Source organism: Danio rerio, chromosome 7 (assembly GCF_052040795.2).
Source record: "Danio rerio strain M-AB ecotype USA chromosome 7, GRCz13ab, whole genome shotgun sequence".
Classification (NCBI taxonomy): domain Eukaryota; kingdom Metazoa; phylum Chordata; class Actinopteri; order Cypriniformes; family Danionidae; genus Danio; species Danio rerio.
In genome coordinates, this window is record NC_141027.1 from 75,471,694 (window position 1) to 75,497,720 (window position 26,027).

Below are 26,027 nucleotides of genomic sequence, written 5' to 3' on the forward strand. Positions count from 1 at the left end.
TAAATTTCAAGCAGGTTCAAGCACTTTATCCAAAATCCAAGCACTTTTCTAACCTTGAGAGTCTATATTAAAAATCAAGCATTTTCCAGGATTTCCAGCACCCGTACGAACCCTGACGTTTTGAATCAACAGCCCAACCAGAAAGGGAAACCTCTTCTAATTGACGAGACGGCTTTTACAAGACCAACAATAAAGCCACGTTACCCAGGAACTGCACACAGGACGAGCAGGCAGCCAAACGGAGCCACGAGTGCATGCAGGACGGCCAGACTGAGAAACAGAAGAGCACAAATGGTTGAACGCCACACAGACACGCACAAAATAAAAGAAAAGCAAATTTGAAACTCAGCCTACTCGGGGATAGTTTACAATACATGCTAAAGAGGAATTGCAAGGACTGGTTTCTCTTTATTTGATGTTTGCTTGCGGTTCTGCGCTGCACATTCCTCAAGAGAGGGGGAGCAAAACATGCAGTGGAGGAGACTACATTGTTTGAACAGCCTCCTTATTGGAAAGCCTCTGGATGTATAGAAATAAAGCTCTGCCACAATTTATTTTTTATTTGAACAGTTGACAAAAAAAAAAAAGTAGAAGGCTGAAGGCCGAGGATGAGGACACAGCATATAGTTTGTATTTAGCTCAATTATTCCCAACGCATCAAGATCTCAGCAGACACAAGGGGTTAGGAAGCACAAACTGAAAAGACAAACATCAGAACTATACACCAGGACTGTTCCCCTGACCGACATTACTGAAGGAAGAGAAACCGTCTCAAGGGTTGAACTAATACATGGAAACCAGATCTTCCCCCTTGAAACGGACGAGAGAAAACAAACAAGAGACGGCGTTTAAACCAACACTCGGAAACAGTGTTTTTTTTTCCTTTCCTCCACATGAGTCAGCATGTCAACCAAAATCAGGTCAAGTTCTTGAATGGCGCACATGAAGACATCAAAGTTTGGGAGTTGAGAGAGGGAGGAAATAAAAATACTTAATTCGTACATTTCATCTTCTAAGTGGCAGCAGTGTCTGTATATAGAAGTTCTGTATCCTTTGGTTTTCACGACAGGGAATGCGTTTCCTTGTGTCCTTCTGTGGATCCAAATAAACCGAATTCGAAAGGGAACACGACTTGGCAGCTGTAAAAGAAAACTTGCGAATCCAAGTCAGTTTAATGACTATAGATGCAGCACGGATTTGAAGGAAGTTTCTTGACTGGTGTGATGAAATAAGATTATTCAGATGGATGTGAAATTCATGCTCAGCCTTTCTGGAGTGGAAAGATGAGTTCACACACCAGCCTAACCTGCGGTCAGAGGCAGGACTGTGTGAAGAGCTCAGCTCAAAGGATCGGTTCCTGGAAGCGACGTGTTCACTGCCAACTACAAAAAGAAACGAGTCTGTAGCATTTGTGATTGGCTGAAATGGCACCTGATGCCAAGTGGCAAGTCTGAAACATTCTCTAAAAGTTCATTAGCAGGAATATATACTCAGCAACATGCCCACAAAGAATGTGTGCAGATTTCAATCACTCAAACCACTTTTATTTAAGAGCTTGGCTCGTGTCATGATTCGTTCATCTACCAACAAAGCTTGTAGTACACAGCAAAGCCCTCTGAGTAATGTTTACTCAGTTCACAGTGTATTTGGACTCTCTCTAAACTGATTTAATGTTACTCGGCAGCAGAATTAAAGGTAATGAGACAGTTAAAGGATTAAGTGATGATTGAGCAACCCACTGTTAATAAGCTGAAACACAAAACTACAACTGACTTCACACAGCAACAGCTTCACTTATTACGAACCTGTTGGACTGTCAGATGTTCACATGAGATTTATTGAGCATCAACTATTTTAGTTATTCACGTTTTGCAAAAAAACAAGTAGTTGATTTACTTGGACGTTTTGACTAGATTTTTATATTTTCCTTGCTTTGACAAGTATAAAAAGAGCAAATATGATCAAATTAACTGATCCTGTATTGATTCTTACTGTTAATAATGTTTGACATGGTCAACTATGTTTAAATAATGGTTTAAGACAGGGGTCACCACCATTCTTGGTCCTGGAGGTCCGGTCCCTTGCAGGGTTTAGCTCCAACTTGCCTCAACACACCTGCCTAGATATTTCAAGTATACCTAGTAAGACATTGATTAGCTTGTTCAGGTGTGTTTGAATAGAGTTGGAGCTAAGATCTGTAGGGCACTGGCCCTCCAGGAACAAGTTTGGCGATCACTGGTTTAAGACTTCCTCTTCACAGAATGGACCTCAACTGTGGTTGAATTATTTATTTTTTTGCTGATTCTCGATGTCTGTGTGTTACGGATGTTCAATGTGTTTTATAACTCTATTCTCTTGAAATGCGGGATTATTTTGGTGGTAAAAGAATTAAACTTAATTGATCAAAATCAAGACCAGTGACTAAATCCCCACAGAATCAACCATCCTGATCACATTGGCTCTCTTTGTGCAGAATTTGCCATACACACTATTTTGGCAAGCAAAGAGAAACTAATGTGAGAAATCGAGTCAGAGCCCAAATAAAACAACCACTTTTCTCCACGATGGAGACATCAAACACACTATTTTGTTGATTTTTGTAAAACGTGAATAACTAAAACAGGTAATTTTCAATAAATCTCATGTGTACGGTGGCAGAGAGCTTAACGCGCTGCAATTTGAGAAAGCGCATGCAATTAAAACAAAAAACAAAAACTTCAGCAATCAAAGAAATGATCATCAATTTGACAGCACAGGCATTGCAAATTCTTACAACACAAACAACTGAAGAAAGGCGCTGTAAATTGGTCAACACTTGCAAATATCCACAACGAAAATGTTTCAAGGGGACCCAAAAAAACAGACCCTGCCACGATGTTATTCGAGTCGTGTAATCGGGATATTAAAATAAACGAAAAACTCACTTTTCAAAGAACACCACTCACTTCACTGAGCAACAGTCATGGCATAATGACACATCCATATCTCAGCAGGGTCCGCCATGTTTTTTGGTCCTCTTGACACATTTCTGTTGTGCTACGCGGATATTTGCAAGTGTCGTGACCAATTTGCAGCACGTTTCTTCAGTTGTTTGTGTTGTGACCAGTTTGCAACATGTGTGCTGTCAAACTGATTAAGATTGTTTCTTTATTTGGTGGTGTTTATTGTAATTGCATGTGCTCTCTTAAATTGCAGCGCGTTAAGCTTTCGGCTACCATACATATAGACATCTGAGAGAAATCAAGTCAAACAGATTAGTATTAAGTAGTAACTTCTTTTACCAAGTAATAAAACACAAACAGCTGTAACACACAGGCATAAAGAATCAGCATATGCGTCTCAATGGTGGTGAAGACTTTCTTTTCCTGCAGTGCATCTTGGGAACTATGGATGAATGTTGTATGCTTCTAGCAAACACTGCAGCAAAAAACAAACTGTAACCATTGTTCAGATGCATACGCTGATTCTTGATGTCTGTGTCTTTAAAGTAAATCAGATGCTCAATGCGTTTTAAAATAAATAATAAGAAAAGGTAATGATTCGCACTCAATTGCTTCGTACTGTTTTTATTTTTCTTACATTTTACGGGTGATTAAAAGACAGTGTGTGTAAGCTTTGTGCCGAAACGTCCGTCTTTTATTCACCCGTAAAATGTGAGAAAAACAAAAACAGTACGAAGCAATTGAGTGCGAATCATTACCTTTTTTTGAATAATAGCATCGATAAGATTGACGCACCAAACCAAAGAAGGAACTAAAAAACGCAAGTGCGCAGGGCAAACTTCAGTAAAAATAAATAATAAAACCATAGTTGAGGTCCATTCTCTTGAAAAAACACAGAATTTTAAGCCATAAACCATTATTTAAAGATCATTTGCTAAGTTATACTTATTAACAGTAAGAATCAATACCGGATCAGTTAATTTGATCATATTTGCTCTCTTTATACGTGTCATAGCAAGGAAAAGTATCATCAAAATCGAGTCAAAGAGCCTAAGTAAATCAAATCTTGCTCAATCGTCACTTTATTAACACTTTAACTCTGCTGCTGAGTAACATTACCTCAATTACGGAGGGACCGAACACTCTGAATGGAGTAAATATTACTCAGAGGGCTTTGTGGTGTACTCTTAACGTTATTTAACGTCACATTTTCCTCCAAAGTCCTGCCGAAAATGCTAAACAAATTGCATATCTTGTCTGGGCTCCAAGCAAGCTCTCTATACACAAATTTATTTATTTATTTATTTTTTAAAGGGGTAGGGAGGACTGAATTTAAATGCAAAAAAACAAATGAAATGAAATAAGGTCAAGCATAGTACTTACATAACTTTATTCACTGTTGTGCTTTAACCTCGGGTCAAATCTTCTCAAAAAAAATCATCTCAATTTAAATAGAACAGAAATCGAAAGCCAATAGGGAATGAAGTGAAAACAATCAACTAAATACAATCAGGTATAATATTGATGATGCGAGGTCTCTGAAACAGACGCAACAAACATGATTATGTGCGCATCTGCGCTTGCGCTTCAGAGCTGATCTCAGCACAGCCAATTGACTGCAGTAAGAGACATATCTTGCGCCCCATTCTGGGATATCATCCTCAGAGCTGCAAAGGGAGCCTCAACATGTACATGACAGGCTGACTGCTCGGAGCGGGCTAACGTACAGAATGAGATGCAGGCTAGATGTATCTCAAAACAGCTCCCTTTCGAGGAAATTGGCAGGAGTGGCTCAGTTCTTGCTGCTCTACTGACATCGAGAGGAAGCCAGCGGATACAGCGCATACACTTTTTATTCATACAACACACAGAACAGAACTGATGAAGGATGGTGCGAGGGGACGAAAAAGAAATCGGTTCATGATGGAGTCTCGGATATCACTGGTATCCTGCCAGCATGAAAAATACATAGAAAGCCTAAAGAACAAATCGCAACCCCCCCCCCCCTACAGGGAGCTGCCCAAGTGACTGTCGATTTAGATTTATTTTTAATACTTTTAAAACTTAAATATCTGCAGGAAATATTCTCTCGTTTGTTTCGAATGACTTGTTTTTTTAGAGCGTGCACAAAGCTTGTAATCTTTTACATCCTAAAGCGCATTAAAATCGTAAGATAGTCTAATCCTACACCCAAAAATCACACTGAAGGTCTCAAACGAATCAAATTTTTTTTTTGTCGTTTTGCAATTCAGCACACTTGCAGCACTCTTTACCCCCCTCCCGCTTTCATTTCCCATGACTCAAGCATAAGGATTGAGAGAAATGGGGAAGAGATGTGTGGTGGTGGTGGTGGAGTAGAGCGTCTTGCTTGTGGAGTTGACAAACTCCAAACATTGAGATTTTCACAAATTATTTTGGTAGCTTGCTGGTGTTGGCCACTGATGCTTCAGTCAAGAATTGAACAGGCTCCACTTAACTGCTGCAAATTAGGCCGACAACTCCTCTTGCTAAAAGGCAAAACACTTCATATTTTTTTTTCCTATGCCATTTTTAAAAAGTAGATTAAACAAAAATCAAAGAAACAATGATTTTCTCCAGCAGTCCATCAGCCTGGTTTGAGTCCTTTCAGCAGGGATCCACACTCTGGCCAGTCAAACAAAAAAGGCTGTGGACATTTGCAGTGATTCAGGTCTGTCTCTCCAAATTGGAGCGTTCTGCAGTGCTAACAATTCTCCCCTCGGCTTCTCCAGACCGTGTGCAGAGGGGGAAAACACCGTTACAGAAAAAGTCTTTAGATACGTCTTCCCAAAACGGAAAAGAAAAATTGGAAAAGCTGGCTCTCTGGAATAGCAGGGTCGAGGGAAGAAGGACAATTGTGAAGTCGGGCAGTGTTCCTGTTGAGACACGTGGTTGAGTGTGTGAGATTGTGTGCGTGTCTGCATGTAAACGTGTATGTGTGTTTGTGTTGTATGCGTATGGTTTCTACATCAGGTCCACGCGGCGGTAGTACAGCAGGTAGGCAGTGCGCTCTGCAGTCTGCTTCACCACCTGATGCTGATTGATGATCTTCACCGCCTGGTCATCAATGCGCAGCCAGCCGTTCAGACCGATGTGGAAGACATCTGTAGTGTAGTGGCCACCCGTGGCACTGTTCCCATGGTGATAGACGACTGCGGGAAAACACACAGGATTCAGCATGCAAATCAATTATGTTAAACAGATTTAGCCGTCAACCTATTTCTGGAAATATATTGCTGAACAACGCCAAGCAGCTAAATCCTGTGGAGTTTGATCTTTTACAGTAGCCAAGCAGTCACAAACTCCAGCATTACGTAACTTGTGTGATCATTGAAGTCCATAAATCGATATGCTTTTGTCCAGATTAGATTGGTCACATTTGGGACGAACTTTGATGACAAACTTGTGTCTAAAACAATGCGAACCAGCTTCACGTTATGCAACACTTGCATTATGATCATCCCTTTTAAAACAAATTCAGAATTCAAATAGGAAATTAAGCTGTACTATATATTGTGAACATTCATTAGACAGAATCAGGCTCTTCATAAATATTAGGTCTAGCCGACACTGAAATAGATCTATGTCAAATCAAATAAGTTATATATCCTTTCAGAATTTCGACAAAGCATTCAGTGTCCGCAGTTTAATTAACCATATTTAACCGTTTGTGATGAAATCATTGCTGCAATCAAAAACTAGTAAAGTGTATGATTCAGCAAAGCGTGAACATACTTGATATGAAATGAGAACTGAAGAGTTTTTAATTAGGTCCTCACTCCATTCAGCTCTTATGATGTCTGTTAGCCAAAGACATCTGCGTTTTACATTATAACACTTTTGATTTTGGCATCCTACTGCACAACACGACATGTTTGCTAGGGGTGTCAAAATTAATTGTTTCTTCGGTGCACCATGATGCAGACGCGAACAATTCGGTATCGGTTCAGTAATAATCATAACCGGTTATGTACTGACGTCATTTATCTCCTATGCGCTCTGTTGCGAGGGAGGCGAGTGCGGGTATTTACAACACTCAGCCAACTCGGGGTCGGCTGGTGGGATAGGCACAATAGGCAAATGCTGAGGGCGCTGTACATCCAGAGGGGTGCCCGAAATAACCACGGTTCAGTTGGTTTTGTTTTCAATATTCCTGACACACATTCAGTTATAGACGGCAATAACTCAAAAACCTCTTACCCTAAAAGATCTAAAGTGTGTTTCCTACAAAAAGAAAAAGCTGGTTATGTTTCACAGCTGTCTTTCTTTTTTTTTTCGCTCGACATTACGAGCACTGCTCCGTTTAAGCCCTCGCAATATGTGTTTAGCCAGGAGAGCTCGCGCTGGAAGGAGCTCTCAGTAAGGGACCAGCGCGAGCTCTCCCTGTTGCAAGGGCTTAAGTGTGTGTGTGTGTGTGTTTGTTTGGTGCTGTGAATGTTTGTGTATGTGTTTGAATGAGAGACAGTGTGGTGCTGTGTGTCTATACAAACAGCTTGCTATAGCTTCCCCCCTAAAACATAAGATTGTATATGGAAAGCATCGTCAATGCACCGTGATATCGAATTAAACCGAATCGATGGCATGATAATCGTAACCGAACCGTAGGACCAGTATAGGTTCACACCTCTAATGTTTGCTATTGCAACCGGTCTATTTTTGCAACCAATGTGCACGGTTGAACCCATGTGACGTCATGTATGATGTAGGTTGGTAATTCCCCTATAGCCCTCTAACATCCTATAGCCCTCTAACATCAATAACACCGCAAAATGTATTTTACTTTGGTAAACCTACCTGCTAGTAAAGCTTACCTAAAGCAAATGTGAAATAGATTGCATGCTCTATAAATTAAAAAAAAAGTTTAGAAACAATAATGTCTCTATTGTCAACCCGTACCAGATGTTCAAACAACAGAAGAGAGACTTCGGGGAAATTTATTGGTATGGCGACAGTTGCTAAGGATTGCTGGACAGGCTACTTCTTGACAAGCAAAGAACCATTTATTTCCTTAGGAAAATAAACACCTAAAAGCAAATCACTCCTGAAGATGGGGGGAAAAAGGTGAACATCTCCCGTAAGGGAAGCCCATGTGTATTTAAACAGGTCAGGGAATCGTGTGCGTGGGCCGAGACAAGAAATACAAGACTTAACTAGTCAGAAACTGGAAGAAGCTGGAAAGATGGAGAAGCATGTCTTGCTGGAAGACACAATAAAAGTATGTGCACATGCATGTCACGCAAGCTCATAAACAGGATTAATCTAACTTTGAGTTAGGTCCAGATGAGAAATTACTAGCCAGGAAATGCTACGCCATGCTGTGTAGCTGGGGGCAATTCTTAAGCGTCAATATGTACAGCAACTGGCATCAGTCTTATCCAATTCTTTAAGGTAGTATGAAAGTCACAGGGATAAAGTTTTTTCCTTTTCTTAAGTATTTATTTTCAGTTGTATGATAACTTGAGCACAAATGACACTATACTTTCAGCTAACACGCAACTTCAGTATGCTTCAGTTATCTATATCTTAGTGTTGATCAGGAGGGACTACTTTTAGCTGTTAGTCACCAAGAGACATTAGCACTCAATACATATTGGCCTCGGAAAATTCCAGCTAGATAATCCTTTAATAAGTCAACAACAAGATGTGTAGGCTACTTATTGGCTGATAATACCAGATGAGGATCCTTTTATGCATGTGTTAAAGAAACTAAAAGGAAAAAAAGATGCACACAAAAGAAATAAACACATACCTGCAAAGAGCCTGTAGGTTCTTTGGCCTTTCATAGTTTTGCCTCTCACACCCGGTGACAAGAGATCTGAAAATCATGAATTGTTTTAATAAACGGCAGCAGATTTATAAATTGTCAACACTGTCGATTGCAATAGGCTTGCTAGTTCTCAGAGCAAGCGCTGGAAAACGAAAGGCAAAATACAAATGACAACATTCAATCAGTTGAATGCAGAGTTTTAGACCTCAACAGAATCCAGCGGAACAAGCAGGCTAGTATTTCTTGTCAGACATGTAGTCTACTTTCATCAGCATGAAGCCTTACACAATAGTAAAGGGATTATGCTGCTCCCTCATTTGAGCTTTTGTTTATTTTAGTCAGGTTCAATTGAATGGGGAAACCTGGTCTTTTTGTGGGGAGCAAAATTGAGAGCAGATGCATTACAAGTAATGACTTGCCTACTTTAACAATCCAATAGACTGAAGTTTCTAAAGTGATATTGAGTGAAAGCAGCTACACTGGCATGCAGAAAACAGGGCTTTTTCCTCCTGGATGGTCTGTTCCTGTTCTGTTCGTATTAACTAGTTAAAACCTGGTATTAGCTACATGATATTAGCAGAGTAGTTTCAGTGAAGAAATAAAGAAACATGCACCTTTGCTGATCTCCAGATCAACGGGGTAATCAATGGTCTTGATCAGTTTCTGACATCCACCAGTCTTCTCGAAGACAAATCTCTTGAGGTGAAGCACCAGCACTGGAGGAAGCTCTTCAAGGGTCACTCTTCGGCTGATCTCAATCTAAAGATAGAAAGAAATCCAAAGTTTAAATTTCATTTGAGTATCAGATCTGAGATCTCAGACCATCAACAATATGAGTAACGTGACAATTGACCTATTCACGGGCAGTTTGATTGACAGGCGATCCAGCCAATGATAACGTCAACATTCTGTGCCCCGGTCAATTTCCATCAGGGTAGAGTTTTAATGGCGATTAACATCAACAAAAATTACAATGAACATGTGATCCATTGGGACTTGTAACACATAGCAGGTACCCAGAAAGCTTCTAATAACAGAAGATCATTATATGGAAATGGGCATACTGTGGGCCTCAGACACCACTGTTTCCTCGTTTTCATGTAAATTCAATGTGTAAAACAGGCCAATCAGAGGACAAAAACTGTGATGAGACTCACGGGTCATGCCCTACACATTTGCATGTATGCCTACTTTAGGTCATTCATCCAGACTCGACAAGCAGCCATTTCATTTGATGCGCATAAAGGTCATCTGTTCATGCAGAGGTTAATTCATGGCTGCGTTTTCTTTAACTGCAGCTTCAAAATACAACTCAATACATCTCATTCACTCTATATTGTCAAGTTTAATTATAATTTAGCTTTTATCCACAACAGATCTGGTTTGCAAAATAGGTTTCTGATCGGGTTTATATTTGTCCATGTTCAGTGTACATTATGCTCTGAGTTCGTAAGAGCAGCACGTCAGAGTTCATTAACATTCATGACACAAACCATAAAGGGTCAATCATGGACTACCTGATTCTATGGGTATTTTATGGAGTAAAAAATACAAATACTTAAATAAAAGTTTCAGGAGATTTTTTTTAACTTAACGAAGCCATAAACCTACAATGTAGATATTAGAGAACAATTAAACCAATTGACCTTTAATCTTTTCCAATAACCTAGAGAAGTTAAAGTGGTGAATGCATTAATGTGTGCGGATAACCATCAACTGTCAATCAATACGACGCAAAAAGCAAGGACAAGACTGAAGCCTTCATAACCTTAGGCTTCCAGACTCCATATTGAGACTCCAAAGACTACAGGCTTGGATAAACAAATAGTTTACCTTTATTTTCTCTTATAATTTCATAGATGCAGTTTTGTCTTGTTCAAGATGCCACCAATTATATTACAATTATCCCAACTTCCCGTGACTACACTTGTAGTCTAGATTTCAAGTTCTTGATATTCAAATCCTGAATATTGCTCATATGCATATTGCAGACTGGTGTGACTTTTTCAAAAATTGATTATTTATCTGGGGAGCGTACAAATTGTTAGGAGAGCGACATGGCTGATACTGAAAGCTTGACGGACAACAAAAAGCGGGGACAGTGTTTAAGAAGGGTCAATAGGAATAATAGAATTTTACAATTAAAAATGCAAGCAGACAGGCAGATTTTATACAATTGTTTTTTTTTATGCCAACAGTTACTGTGTAATTCACAAGTGCATGCCGGTGTGTAGATCATGTAAAGTGTTGATGATTCCCACCTCTTGCTTGCTCTTGGTGGTGTAGCCCTGAACGGACTCCCGCGCCACCAGTACCTCCAGAGCCTCCTGGACTGTGCGGATCTTCTCAGACTGGATGTCCAGCTGCAGCGTGAAGAACGGCTGCAAGGTGGCCGACTCTTTTGAGCTCTGCTGGTACACCACAGATCTAAAATGAAAGTTTTAGGAGAGAAATTAAAAAAAGATGGTTTTTGTAGAATAATTATATAATTTTAAAGTCCTCAGGCAGTCACATCCACATACATTAGGACTGAAATTAAATATCCTGGTTTCCCCAATGCAATCCAGGGTGCTGAAATAATAATTGGGTAAACTGGCAGTGGGCGGAGTTAGACCAAAACAGACAGACATTTCTGATTGGTATACACTGACTGTAGCGTTGTTTTTCTAATAAATATGTCCACAGGGCATGTTTCTTAAATATCTGCAAATATAATATGGCTGTATAAAGCACCATTAACACCCTGACATTTAATTTAAAATCAATGAATGAACTGGTTCGATGCAATTCGAGCCAAATCTGGTCATGAAGTTAGCTGATAAACATAAACTGTAAAATTGAATCAACCAATTATACATTTAAATGTCATCTGTGTGGGCTTCTGCATAACTTAAAGCTGATACACTGACTAAACGGATTCAGAGAACCACTGCTGTACCTAAAAATGACTGTGTATTTATTACAACCTACCTGATATGGCCACCGAATATGTCGGTAATGGGAGTGCGAATGAAATCTGCCTGCCGGGTGATGGAGGTTTTGTTTCTGGGCCCAACCTGTTCCCACTCATCGTCACTGCCTTCTTCCTTCTCAGCAGGGTCTTCCTCCACACCAGGCTGAGACTCGGGCCCATTTGGTGTGGGGGCTTCTGGCCAGACACAAAGACAATTATTGTAAGTTTGAAGCATTTAGAAAGCTAATAAATCTATAGCGGGCAGGATTCCAGTGAAAAGCCTGAAAACAGAGGGAACATACTCTCTTCCTGTGGAGAGATCAGCTTCTTCAGTGCCAGCATTTCCTCGTGCAGTCCGTTTAAAATGAAACCAAGGTACTCCTCCGCATCTTCCTGGCGACCCTGAGAAAGACCGAGAGCATTATTAAAAGTTAGCAATTCTAGACTGCTCACTCTTACCATTTTAAGTCTTTTATACAAAGACATGGACCTATCATCCTGCCACAGTGAAATCAATCATTTCATTGAGCGGTGTGATAAGAATTGTCTTGTGTTAAATGTAAAAAAGACACAAGAAATGGTCCTTGACCCACAAAGTGTTTCTGAAGGTTATTAAAGAAACAGTGATACAGCAAGTTACATCTTACAAATAACCGGAGTTCCATATGGACAGTGTTTTTTGTTGGAGAACACACATTGAGAGCTTGTGCACACAACTACAACAGAGGCTTTATTTTTTTGAGAAGGCTGAGATTGGTGAGTAGCAATATCTTGCTTGTTTTTTACCGAGCTATGTTTGAGAGTCTTATTCGCTGTGGAATCACAGTCTTAGAGCTGTGAACCTACACTAGTCTCACGGTTCGGTTACGATTATCAAGCCATCGATTCGGTTCAATTCGATATTTCGGTGCATCACGGTGCATTGACGGTGCTTTCCATACAGTTTTATATTTTCTTCACAGCAGCATTTTTTGTATTAAAATGTATGAATATATTTATATTTATATATTATTTTTAATACAATTTTGTCATTTAATACAAACAGTCAGATATATAAACTGTAACTTAAAACAAAACGAACATTTAGCAAATAATATAAACAAATATAAATATCCAGCTTAATTTCTGATCCTTGTCTAGTTCTACACCCCTTTGATTGGTCACACCCTCAATCAGCTGCGCGCTGCGTTCTTCACAGATAAGTGATAGTGATAAGCGGCAGGCGGCGATCTCACAGCTGATGTATGATAGACATGGTGGAGAAAATTCTGCAGACACGCGCTCCTTTCTGTATGCAAAAGTAACGCTGTAAAACAGCCGAGAAAAGAAGAAGCCACGCCAGCAGGTCAAATGGGCCACTGTGTGTGTGAGAATGAGAGAGAGAGAGAAATGGAGTACTTTCATTCTCTCGATCTCAGTGAAATAGGGGCTTTTGTTGTACATGTCAGTGAAAGACTGATCCAGCAAACACACACAGTGAAATTGTGCACAGTTTCTGAGTTTTAAGTAGTTAGAGCGTTGTAAATACTCGCGATCGCCTCCCTCGCGACAGAGCGCATGAGGTAAATGACGCCAGTAATAACCGGTTATGATTATTACTGAACCGATACCGAATTGTCCGCGTCTGCATCGCAGTGCACCGAAGAAACGATTAATTTTGACACCCCTACACAGTCTGGTTTGAAAAAACCTGTCTGTTTAATTGAAAAATAAATTGGTTCATATGCAAAAAACAGCCATGGAAATTATAGGAATAAAACAATACGAGCCCATACAGACCCTATATGAACAGGCGGTTATGAGAAGAGCAATACGTATTAGCGCTGGTTCCAAAAATCCCTTTTTCAGTGAATATCAGCCATTACCATCAGGAAAAAACTGAGAATGCCAATGTGTAAAACTAATTGACTGAAGCTTTCGTTTGTTCCTACCTCGATAAAACTGTTGATCTCTACCAATAACACCGTTCCTGTAGTACCTTAGCACCTGACTGGGTTCTGTGTTTTATATATTTGTACTTGTATACGGTCTTATTCTGTGAACAATGTATGTTCTTACTGTTTGTTTTTAATTGTTTTGTTTGATTTATTTATACTATCTGTTTAGAGCAATGTTATAGCTCCTTTTTGCCCAAGACAAATTTCCTCTCAAAACGAAATTAATACCCAGACAGACGATGACTAAACTTAGATACTAATACTGTTCATTTGTTATTCATATTTATTTGTTATGGAGCTTTTTACAATGCAGATACACCTATTACTTCTAAACTTACAACTACTATACCCACTAAACCTACTAACATCACTACTTAACCCACTGTGCAAATGAAAAAAAAAAAAAAAAAAAAAGTAAAGTTATTTTAAGAACTAAAGGGGTTCACTGCAACACTGCACCTCTATACCAATGCTGCAAAAAACTTTTTGGGAACATCAACAGTATCCCTTGAATAGGGGAATGTGTCTTTTAAGAGAGCACTGTTCGTACAGACTGTCCTCTTCCACATCCAGAAAACTCTATGCTCACAGATTAAGCTCAATAGCAGCTGAAGAATGCTGTAATTGCGTTATCATTAAGCTTTGATGTGTTCATTAGAGGTGTCTGACTCTGACTTTTTATATCTGTCTGCACACTAACTAAGACTGAACAAGAAGATCTTTCTCTCAGCAGCCAAAGCACATGCATTCTGTGCTACTAGAATTATCAGTGCCAATTATAACTAACCATTACAAAGTCTAGATCAGAGATGCCCAAACTAGGGCCTGTGGGGCATGTTGGCCCATGGTAACCTTTGATTTGGGCTGCCATCCCATCTGAGGAGAAGGAGAATGATGGGGATGGTTTCGCAATTGTCAAGTCAAATTTAATGCAACCTGTTTATTTGTTGTTTAATTGTTAAAAGTTAACTGAAATTAAATGTTTCAACTAAATGGGATTATCAGATTTGTTTAAATGTACATACTGTCACCCAACAATGCAGAGTTTGGTGAGCAATTCAAGTTAAAGGCAGATTCTGCTTGACAAGTGTATTCAGCATTGAACTCCACTGTGTTATAAAAAATATGAGCAATAAGCTTTCATTTTAAATGTTATACTGCATTAGTTAATATCATTTAAAAGTAATGTTTTCTATTTTTTTTTTTAAATACTATTGAATAAATTAGGAAATTACCCATAGTAACTTTAATGTAATAAAGTTTGGTATATTTACCTTTGGCCAAAGGCTCTCAATGATATTTGGTATTTGGCCCTTCATGAAAAAAAAACTGTTGCCGCCTGTTTAAGTTTTAAGTACCACAAATAATAACTTGATTTCTAGTTCATCATTTGGTATCAGAAGTGGCTTATTTGAAAATCAAGGGCCTCTAAATTACGCTTATTTTACCCACATAAAATATGTTCTATAATAACTTAAAATCGTAATTAATTAATAAAGTCATCTGGAATGGCAAAGAAAGCATTCATGCTCAATGTTAATCTCTGGTGACTGGGCTGGCCAATCCTGCTGCATTTTGACCTTCTTTGCTTTCAGGAACTTTAATATGGAGGCTGAAGTATGAGAAGAAGCGCTATCCTGCTGAAGAATTTGCCCTCTCTTGTGGTTAGTAATGTAATGGGCAGCACAAATGTCTAGATACCTCAGGCTGTTGATGTTGCCAACCACTCTACAGATCTCTTGCACGCCCTTACACTGAATGTAACCCCAAACCATGTTTTTTCCTTCACCAAACTTGACTGATTTTTATGACATTATTGGGTAGATGTGGATTCCAATAGGTCTTCTGCAGTGTGTGAGATTATTGGGATGCAGTTCGGCAGATGATTCATCAGGGAGGGGGAAAAAAATAAAAATAAAGACCTTCTTCTATTTTACCCAAATGATCATCTTGTCAGGTCAAGTCATTATTTGTTGCTCTTACAACTGGGATTGACGACAAGACTTTTGTCAGGTTGTGTACATTTTCTTTTTGCTCTTTATATTAACCCTCCTGTCGTCTTAGAATTCTTTAATAGCTGTTCCTCTAACGGGTCAAAAATTACCTGCCTTCACTAAACCTCTAACAAAGAATGTAAATTCAACTTCAATCCTCAATTCCATCAACAACTGTCTGAATGTCTGTTTTGTTTTTCTCATCCGTGTGGAGTATTTCAAAGTTTAGACAGTGAGCAACACTCATTTTTGACTAAAGTAAAATGTTTATTTTCTAGTGCTTAACGTACCTATACAAGTGTAAAACATTTAGCAAAACAGTATTCACAAAAGTAAAGCAGTAGATTCTTACTGTTAGTGTGTGTTGTCATTTCGAGTCCGTCAATAGTTTGTGGTGTAAAAATGGTTTTATAGATGGTTGGTCCCAAAGGACAAGCGTTGTACCATAAATGTGTACAGCCTTCTTGAAAATAGAAAATTATTCCTCATTCTAACACTGGGGTAATTTTAGAAAAAGGAACCAAATTTCAACATGAAAAAACAATGTTTAGGTTTTGTTTTACTATTAAAATGGTGCACAAGTCATTTTTGACCTGTAAGTCCATTGGAAGGAAACATTCAAATGTGTCCCTTTAGGAACAGTGTTGTGACGTTATCAAGTAACAGGCTTTTCTGAAAACGCTCCAGTATTTGTGCTGCTTACCTTCTCCGATAGGCTTGATTTGATGAGGGTGAGGAGTTTATAGACGTATGTGGGTTCAAAAGGAGCTCCCACTCGAAGGTCTTTCAAAATCTTCTCTCCAGCAGCTACAAGTAAAGCAGAGGATAATGTATAAGTACAGAAAGGTGGATTGGGAAGATGTTTTTTTTTTTTTTAACTCTAGGGACACATTACCTTGCTGTTTAGCCTTTGAAGGGACAGGCATATTGCTGAACTCATTCACAAGCCGAATACTACAAGAAAAAATGCATAGAGTTAAGGGGGCACACAAAAATACTCATTGCATGTTTAAAACTGCCAATAAACCAGGCTGACTCTTTAAAAAGCAGGATCCTTTTAGCATCAAGGGCTGCTGCACTTCAAATGTTTACAGCAATTTATTAACATGGAAAGTAGATCGTAAGATGTGATGTGATTTGCAGTTTCTTGCATAAGCTTATGTTGATTGATTTGCAGTCAGTCAGAATTGTTTAAGCTAGTCAGGTCAACAGATTTCAAATAAAAAGATAGTCCATCTGACTTGATGGATAGTTTTTTCCACCTCATTTTAAAACTTGGAGACCAACCAAAATAAAAGACCATTCATTTATTATGAACAAGTTTGGCATCATTATACAAACAGATGCTTCCCATTATATAACACTTCAGTAAAAACAAAAGATACAGTGCTTTATCTTTCAGGTTGGATGAGCCAAGTTTAAAACAGCTGTATGCTTTTTCTTCTTCTAGCAAACACAGTATATATATATATATATATTAATACACACTAACTTGCTATGAAAAGCTGTTAAAGGCCAATACATTCACATCCCCTTATTGCAGTTCTTGGCATTATCGATTTTTTTTAGATAGCAAAAAAAAAAAAAAAAAAAAAAAAAACTGTACAGAACAAAATATTTCCATTAATCAGTCTACTAGCATGTTAATATTGTTATTAAACTGAAAACAAAAAGCTGCTACGACATAAGTACAAAACTGGTAACGCTTTACAATAAGAATGCATTTGCTCATTGTTTGTTCGTTAGTAAATGCATTAAATAACATTAACAATAAATTTACTAAAGCATTTGTTCATGTCAGTTAATGAAAACAGTTCACTTAGTTTCTGTTAAAGGTGCAGTAGGTGATTGTCTTCAGAAACATGTTTTGTTGTGCTGGTTGAAAGTCTCTTCAGAGTCCAATAGTAATGATTAAAGTAAACGATCTAAATGTGTTTATATGTATTTTTATATTCTGGGTAAGACAAAACTAAAAAATGTTTATCCAATTAAATATTATCAGGCCGAAATCTCTCATAATTCCGATAAGTAGTTCAAACTGTCTGCCAGCAAATGTAGATTTGGACTTCTGCGTATCTTGTTTATGCAGATCTGCCATTCCCGCATGCCCGCCTGCATAAGCGCCACGCGTTCACGAGACGATCACAGACGCGGTGAAAATCAAATGCTGAACTAAAACTTTTGAAAGTATTGAATTAGAATTGGAGTTACTTTTGCATGCTGGAGGGAGGACAACACCATGGCTGAAGCATTACTGTTAGACAGGTAATGTTCTATTTTAAAACTATTTTAGTCAGGCTAAGCTTATGTTAGATTGTGTTGTGTTATAAATTACTTCAGTCACTGAAATCTCCTGGTGTAAGATTGATGCGACTATTTTTTTGATTCATAAGGTCCTTTTACAGCATCGATAATGTAGATTTATTTAGTTTAACAACAAAACATCATTAAATAGCACTATTTCGCCTAACCTGCTTTAAGCTGAAGTTGCTTTTATATTCACACTGGTTCATTTTGGAACAATGGCAGCCTTCCTATACTGTTTACAATGCTACTCTGAATATTTGCTCTGAAATAGCATGCAAGTTTGGCTTAGTAATAAATGTAATTCCCGCACGCCACTGGCCAAACACCATCTAAACTGGACAATGACATGAACTAGTGGGTTGTCTGCTGTTGTGAAATGGTGCACGTTTTCTCGATTTCAGGAGGCGTGGCTTTGAATCACAGTCCTTCCCCGCCGTCCAAAGATAATATGCTAAGCGGTTAGCATTTTGGCAGATCACCTACTGCACCTTTAACTCATGGAGCATAACTAATGTTAACAAGCATGGGTTTGGAGGTTAATAATACATCAGTAAATGTTGAACTATGATTAATGCTGTACAAGTATAGTTTGTAACTAGTTCATGTTAAATAATGAACCTTATTGTAAAGTGTGACCGTAAAAAGTCATGTTGTGACTTATTCCACATCCTGTTCATATAAACACATTGTATCATGGCAATATTAAGGGCAGAAAAAAAAAACACTTGAAACTTACAAGTTATCCATCATGGGGGTGGATGTGCAGGGTCTCTGAGTCTCGCTGAAAAGGGGGATAGACTTCATCAGATGATACATAGGGGGACACGCAATCAGAGCCTGCAGGGTCTAAAGCTCAGAGTCAAGGGAGGATAAACAAAAGACGAGGCAGACTTGACCAATACAGAATGGAGTCAACTTGAGCAAAGACGAAAGGATACAGCATTGATATAGCACCAGTTTCCCTTGTTTATCAGTCCTCTTGGTTGCAAAGACACAGGTTTGTGTATCAACTTCACATTCTCTATTAACTCTGATAGATGGGTGGAAAGAAAAAAATATACATCATTGGTAAGATTAACAACTGCATGGACAACCAGACAGTCTTCAATTCATTAATGATCAGAGGTCACGTAAGTCAAAGTTTAGCATTTAGTGGGCCATATACCTCCATAACAACAAGCAAAATAAACCTGAAGAGCAGTCTACACCAATTAGAAAGATGTTATGTTCATTATGCCAACTTCGCATCCTGTGATTGATGCACATGAGGCTGGTTGTGGCGAAATGAGGTTTCTATACCACGCCTAGGAAGAGAGACTGAAATAATGACACAGCTCTCATGGTAACGTGGAAATCTCCGGAATCACTGGAGTTTTATATGCGATTCTCTGAACAAATTAAGCCTCTAAATATGGAAATAATGCTTTTGAAAGGTGGAGGAGACATTCCTTATGTTACTAGCTCTATATGAAACGAAATGAGATTGGATTGTTGAGTAGCAATTCAATTAATGACATAATGTGATTGACTTTGGAAAAAGAGGGCAGAGTGAGTAAATTGTTTCACACACTGAGCCGAAACATTTGTGTGTTTTATATCTCCCTCAGAATAAGAAATAAATTAATATAAATATAAGTATAAGTATTATGACCTTTTAAACATAGAAATCTATCATAATAATTAAAAAAGAATTAGTTACATGTTTAACAGAAATAGACGAGCCTCTTTTCATTGAGTAGTAAAATATGCTAATGTTGGTTTGACGAACTTACAGAATGCTCAAACACCATTGTCTACTACTGTACATTAATGAGTGTAACACTTAACTACACAATATTAATCATTTATTAAGCATTAGAAAATAGTGAATTCAATATGTGTTAAGCATTAACTCTACCAGATGTTAGTAAGCAGTTTATAACTGCAGATACAAATCCTCTATTCTTGACTTATGAACGCATACAGTATATAATGTGCTTAATGACTGTTTTCATGGCTAATTACTATTATTGTTTTTTAAAGATTTATTTTTTGTCCTTTTTTGCCTTTAAGTGAACAGTACAGTACTTCAGACAGGAAGAAAAGTAGGAGGGAGGGAGAGGGGGGAGAGAGAGGAGGCGCTATTGCGCTGACTAATTAACATTTCTTCATTACTAAATCAACGCATCATTTACAAATCAAATATTTGAAAAAAAATTGCTGGTTAAGGATTATTCAGAATGCACAATTAAATGATTAATAAACTATTTAAATTATCATATATATATTTTTTTCAGGCATATTTTAATAGTTAATTTGTATGTTAATAAACGCTTTATTAACTTCATCCAGCTTTTGACCTAATCTAAAGAGAGGACTATTTATGCTTTATAAATCCTTTTTAAACGACAAGGCTGTTATATTCTAAACAGGAAACAAACATGTTTTCATTTCTATTTATTTGAAGAAACACAAATGAAACTAATCAAATGAAAGACAAATCTTAGCAATCTTAACTAAAATAAAATTACTGTGCAGTTTAAACGTAGCTAAATAACATCATAATATTTTGTTAATTATACTGTTGTTGTCGTTTACTCCAATTAAATGTTACATTTTGACTCCTGTTATTCAGCAATGTTTAAACTTTACAGTAATTTTACTTTTTAGGTAAGATATTGTTCACTGGATACCAAGCCTTTAAATGTCATTTATTAGGGACTTTTAAAGCATAAATAGTCCACACTTTAGATTAGGTCACAAAACTGGACGAAGTGGTGTTAAAGAAATTATTAATGTACACATTAACTCTTAGTATATGCATAAATAATTATATATAAATGTTGATTTGAATAGCTTATTAATTTTCTAACTCATTCTGTATGATCTTTAAAAACCCAAACACACTGTAAAACCCAAAATGTTAAGGCAACTTACACCATTTCAGGAAATCGATTGCAACAAACCATTTAAGTTCAAAAACTAATCCTAACAAGCACTTTAAATTTAATTTATTTGAGTAAACGAAGCAATTAGAGCACAGTAAAACCCAAAAAATGAAGAGAACTCAAACCAATTGAGTACTGTAAAACCCAATAAGTTGAGGCGAATCGTTTAAGGAATCCAATTGCATAATGAGGTATTTAATTGACTCATTGCCTTCAACACGGAGTTTAAAACTCTTTTCAAATAAGTAGAATTACTGTCAATTTTGAGTCAACTACACTCATTTCATTTGATTAAGTTGAATATTGTGTTTTACAGTGTTTAAATAACTTGTAAATAATGTGATTCTTAATTTAGTCATGAAAAATTAATCAGTAAAGTATGAAAGTACAATTCAATCGCTTATTTTAAATGTGTTTACAAGTCAAGAATAGAGCATTTGTATGTGCAGTTATAAAATGCTTATGAACATCTGTTAATGTACAGTTAATGCTTAAATAATGATTTCACTCTTTGCTTAATAGATGATTCATAGTGTGTGATTATAAAGTGTTAAGAGTTTCTTACAATGAATACTAAAGATATTTTAGATAGGAAGTGGGAAACCTTTAACCATTGACTTTTATAGTAGGAAAAACAAACACTGGATTTAAATGGATTTTCTTAAGAACATATTTTTGTGTTCAACAGAACAAAACTCAAAAGTTTGTCAACACATGAAAGGTGAGCAAATAGTCATTACATTATTATTTTTGGGCAAACTACCCTTTAACGTGACAATTAAAAGAGAAATTCAATATTTCAAAACGGAATTACACAATGAAAATTGGATTTGACTGAAAGAAGTCAAAAAGACAAATATATAAGCAAAAATTAAAAGTCATCTGGCTATTGTTTAGCAACTGTACACAAGATCATAAATGTGCCAAGTAAATTTTAATTCACGCTGACTTTAAAGTACCCCAATGGGAAAAGACAAACATAATAGTCACATAAATCTAAGTGACATGCCTTTAATTTAAGCTTTTAGTTGAACGTGTCAGTGGCTGGATTGATTTAAAACAGGCCACATCACATTCATCTGAACACAAAACAGCAGCTACAGCAGAAATCCAATCTGAGAGGCCAATAAAATGCATAATGGCACAGTAGATTTACTCTGAAAACTAAAACTAACGCATGAGGGCAGCCAGTGGTCAGGAAGAGAGCTGCGATTCATCTCCACTTAATGCCTGTCCAAGAGGCTTACATCAGGACAGATTAGCGAGTGACAAAAGAAATGCTGATGGAAAAACACTTGTTTCACAATCACCGCTTTTAACACAATTACATACGTATGATGAAAAACAGATTTGCGAGATCATAAATGATATCATTTGCAGCTTTCAAAAACATCATGGCAATCAATCAAGCAGAGAATCTTCATGTAATGCAACAGAACATGCAAGCACCCAGCAGAGAAACAGCTAGAATGTTTGAGTGCCACGTGGGCCAATGCTGGGACCAATAAACATCTAAATCATAATATGACACGTCTACACATTACACCGGGCAGCCGATTTGGGTAATTGAAAGATCTGGAAAAAAACAACAGCCTTTTTTATTATTATTCTTAGCATTGCACAACATTTCACATACTTGAGTAACAGTAGGGGGAAACTTAAAATGATTTACTGTGTGGGAGAGTCCTGTTGACTGTTTCCAAGATCAGGAGATCAGGTGATTATACTATGGAACAAAATCAATGACTAAAGTCTTGAATTAAAAAGCTAGTTGAATATCACAAACTGAAAAAAATAATACACCGTATTAACAAGTTTTTGCATTTCAATGACTTGAATTCCAGGGTTTGTATTTTTAGGTCCTGAAATTTAACATATCTGTTTATTTAAGCTGTGAATATTTCAACGAAAATTATTTCAAACACGTTTTCATACTTAAAAATTCAATAATTCATATTCAATTTTCAGATTTCACTTACAAAATATCCAATACCCTTTAAAAATACGATGTATAATATTTAAAAGGTCATTTTCAGTTCATTTTATTTCAGTTCTAATATTCGCTTCCATAAATTCAGTGGATCAAATTCGACTGATAAAATTCAACATTACATCCGGGATCTGCAGGAGAAGCAATAGATTGCAGATTGAAGATCGCCAGCTGCTCTAGCTTTCACCAGCAGGTGGAGATGGAATAATGTAAGATTTTTAACCCAGTAAACAAGCGAGAAAAAGGCTAATAAAGGCACAAAAGTAGCATTCAATTTTAATATCAATGCCTTGGACAATGAGTAAATGAGGGTTTAGTCATCTATATTTGCCCTTATGTAACGGAAGCCAGCTGGTGATCGCGTAAAGCTCACTCCTCGGATCCAGGGACAGACGTTGTTCTGCAATCTTATCGGAGCTTGTCTCCCATGCTGGCTCGTTACCTGCTCTGAAAATTGAATATGAATTATTGAATTTTTAAGTATGAAAACGTGTTTGAAATATTTTTCGTTGAAATATTCACAGCTTAAATAAACAGATATGTTAAAATTCAGGACCTAAAAATACAAACCCTGGAATTCAAGTCATTGAAATGCAAGAACTTATTTTTTTCAGTTTGTGATATTCAACTAGCTTTTTAATTCAAGACTTTAGGCATTGATTTTGTTCCATATTATACACTGATGTATTGAATGATTAGTCACTATTGCAGCCAATTAGCACTCAGATCTCGAAACTTGTATTCTTATTCTGACCACCAAATGTTAAATGTATTAAAATACAGCACCTGGGTGAGCCTTTCATCAAAACGAGATGATTATTTGGAATGCAACCATAAAATAAAGGGGGATGAAATGGATCGACAGATAGATGGACGGAGACAGATAGATATATAGATGGATGGACAGACAGGGAAATGTATGGCTGGCTATATAGATAGACAGATGGACAGACGGATATATGGCTGACTAGATAGATAGACGAACTGATGAATGGATGGATAGATGGATGGATGCATGGACAAACGGATAGATGGACGGAAAGACAGATAAATGGATGGACGGATATAAATGAATATATGGATCGACAGACAGGCGGAAGGACGGACGATTAGACAGACAGACGGATATATGGCTGGCTAGATAGCTAGATGGATGAATGGACAGACAGACAGACAGACAGACAGATGAATATAGATGAATACAAGAACAGACGGACATATGAATGGACGGACGGACAAACAGATAGATATATAGATGGATAGATGGGCAGATAGATGGACGGACGGATAGATATATGGATGGAAGAACAGACAGATAGAGATGAACAAATAAATTAATGGATGGACAGACAAATATGATATTCATTTGGTGATTGATAGACAGATAAGATATATAGATAGAACCATAGATACAGACACAACAGACATATGATTGGACAGATAGATATATGAATTGATAGATGAGATGAATGGACAGAAAAACAAACAAGCACACAGACATGAATGGACAGATAGATAGATGTAGACACAGACAGACATATTTTTAAAGGAGCCGAGATGCTTTAAAAACCAGTCTAGGGTTAACAGGACAGAGAACTTATTGGTGCCAGCAATAAAACATGCTACTGCTGCCATCTTGTGGACAGAAACACAACCCACATTAAATCAAGAAGAAATGGTGTGCCCGTAAATCAGAACTGACACTAGTGTGATTACAAAGCTACATGCTGTTGATTTCTTCTGTAAAATCTCAAATAAAAATCTGAAAAATACGCAGAAATACTGTTCATAAAAACAAAAATAATAATAATAAAGGTCATTAATTTTAAAAAGCTAAGGCAGATAGCAAAACATGATCATACACAGCTATCATTAAAACGAATACAGCAACAGATTAATATCATGTTCATGGAGCTTTCCGTATTTGACCAACACAATGTACAATCACTGTAGAGAAAAACAGCTGCAAGAAAATGACTAATATAAACATTAAACAAGTACAATTTTTTTTTCGGAGATCTTTCTGGGGGGGGGGGGTCTAATTAGCTAATCATTACTGTAAATTCAAGGCAAATATATAAATATTAGGTTAATTATAAGCTAATAAACCAGACATTTCTATTTAATTCAAGATATGTCATAAATACATGTCACAAACCAAAGTCTTTGAACACACAATTATACAAGTAAAATAGTTCTGCTTTTAGACCATACAATATGGATTGTCAAATTGGGCTCATATTGTGTAATGGTCTACATTTAATAATAAACCTCATTTCCACAAGTCGCTTGTTCAGCCTTCTTTAACTGCATGCATTTGTTATTGAGATGTAAAACAATGAAGCAACATTTAATCTGACATGATTCTGCAACATGATACAAGAATGTTAGGAGTAAAAAGGTACGAATCTTTGCAAACAGGTAAATATATTGTGTAGGCAGATTTCAGGTTATACCTTTTTTTTTTTTTTAAATAAGTTAAGAGATAAAACTTTCTCCGTTCAAAATTGACAATTCTGAAAGCCAGCGCTCCAAATAAAGAAAGCTGTTTGACCCAAGTATTCTGAAGATACAATTATTTCACATGATGAACAAAATGGTCTTAAAACCTTAAAATTGGAAAAAAAAAAAACATTTGCATCAAGTGGTACTCACTGCAGAGCTACATGGGCGGAGCTGAGCTCCAGCATGGGGGAGCTAGAGCTCCCGGTCCTTCTACAAGTGACGTCACTGGGGGTTGGGGTTAGGGGTGGAGTAGGTCTACGCATTAAAACAGCTTACAGGTGGAGGAGCTGGAGCTTAAGCTCCCCCACCCTGGAGGTGAGCTCTACCCAAGATGCTCTGCAGCGACGACCCTTTCAATCACATTGAGTAAACTGAACGAAAAATTTATGGAATGATGATTAAATGACCAATTTTCATTTTGGGTGAATTTAACATTTAGTAGAGAATGCACCAAGCAATCCTTGAAAAACAACAGAACAACTTTTAAAATACACTTGCAGCCAATCTCCAGTAAGGGGTGACCAACCCTGTTCCTGGAGAGCTAACTTCCTGCAGATTTCAGTTGCAACCTTGACCTTCCATAAACATCTGTAATTATCAAGTGCTGTATCAGGTCCTATTTATTGGTTCGAGTGCGTTTAATCAGGGTTGGAGCTGAGTTCTACAGGAAGGTAGCTCTCCAGGAAC

The 26,027-nt window shown here is 37.4% G+C and overlaps 1 protein-coding gene across 20 annotated transcripts in view; it reads right to left on the reverse strand.

Annotated features, from left to right (window-relative positions):
* Positions 1-4,315: 4,315 nt before the first annotated feature.
* usp10 (ubiquitin specific peptidase 10) overlaps positions 4,316-26,027 on the reverse strand; it is a 37,849-nt gene continuing 16,137 nt past the window's right edge. For 5 of the 20 annotated variants that reach the window (XM_087262255.1, XM_087262253.1, XM_087262252.1 and 2 more), the window contains 10 exons: positions 18,857-18,948; positions 18,655-18,764; positions 16,507-16,565; positions 16,315-16,418; positions 11,983-12,082; positions 11,698-11,875; positions 10,989-11,154; positions 9,342-9,486; positions 8,710-8,775; positions 4,316-6,112 (listed from right to left, as the gene is read on the reverse strand). In XM_087262255.1, coding sequence (XP_087118381.1) covers positions 5,925-6,112; positions 8,710-8,775; positions 9,342-9,486; positions 10,989-11,154; positions 11,698-11,875; positions 11,983-12,082; positions 16,315-16,418; positions 16,507-16,565; positions 18,655-18,764; positions 18,857-18,948 — 1,208 coding nt within the window. In that variant the 3' untranslated portion in view covers positions 4,316-5,924. Of the gene's footprint in view, positions 7,304-7,356; positions 8,776-9,341; positions 9,487-10,988; positions 11,155-11,697; positions 11,876-11,982; positions 12,121-16,204; positions 16,419-16,506; positions 16,566-18,060; positions 18,233-18,285; positions 18,765-18,856; positions 18,949-23,159; positions 25,890-26,027 lie in introns of those variants that run through there. The other 15 variants (XM_087262256.1, XM_087262254.1, XM_087262251.1 and 12 more) reach the window with 8 other exon arrangements.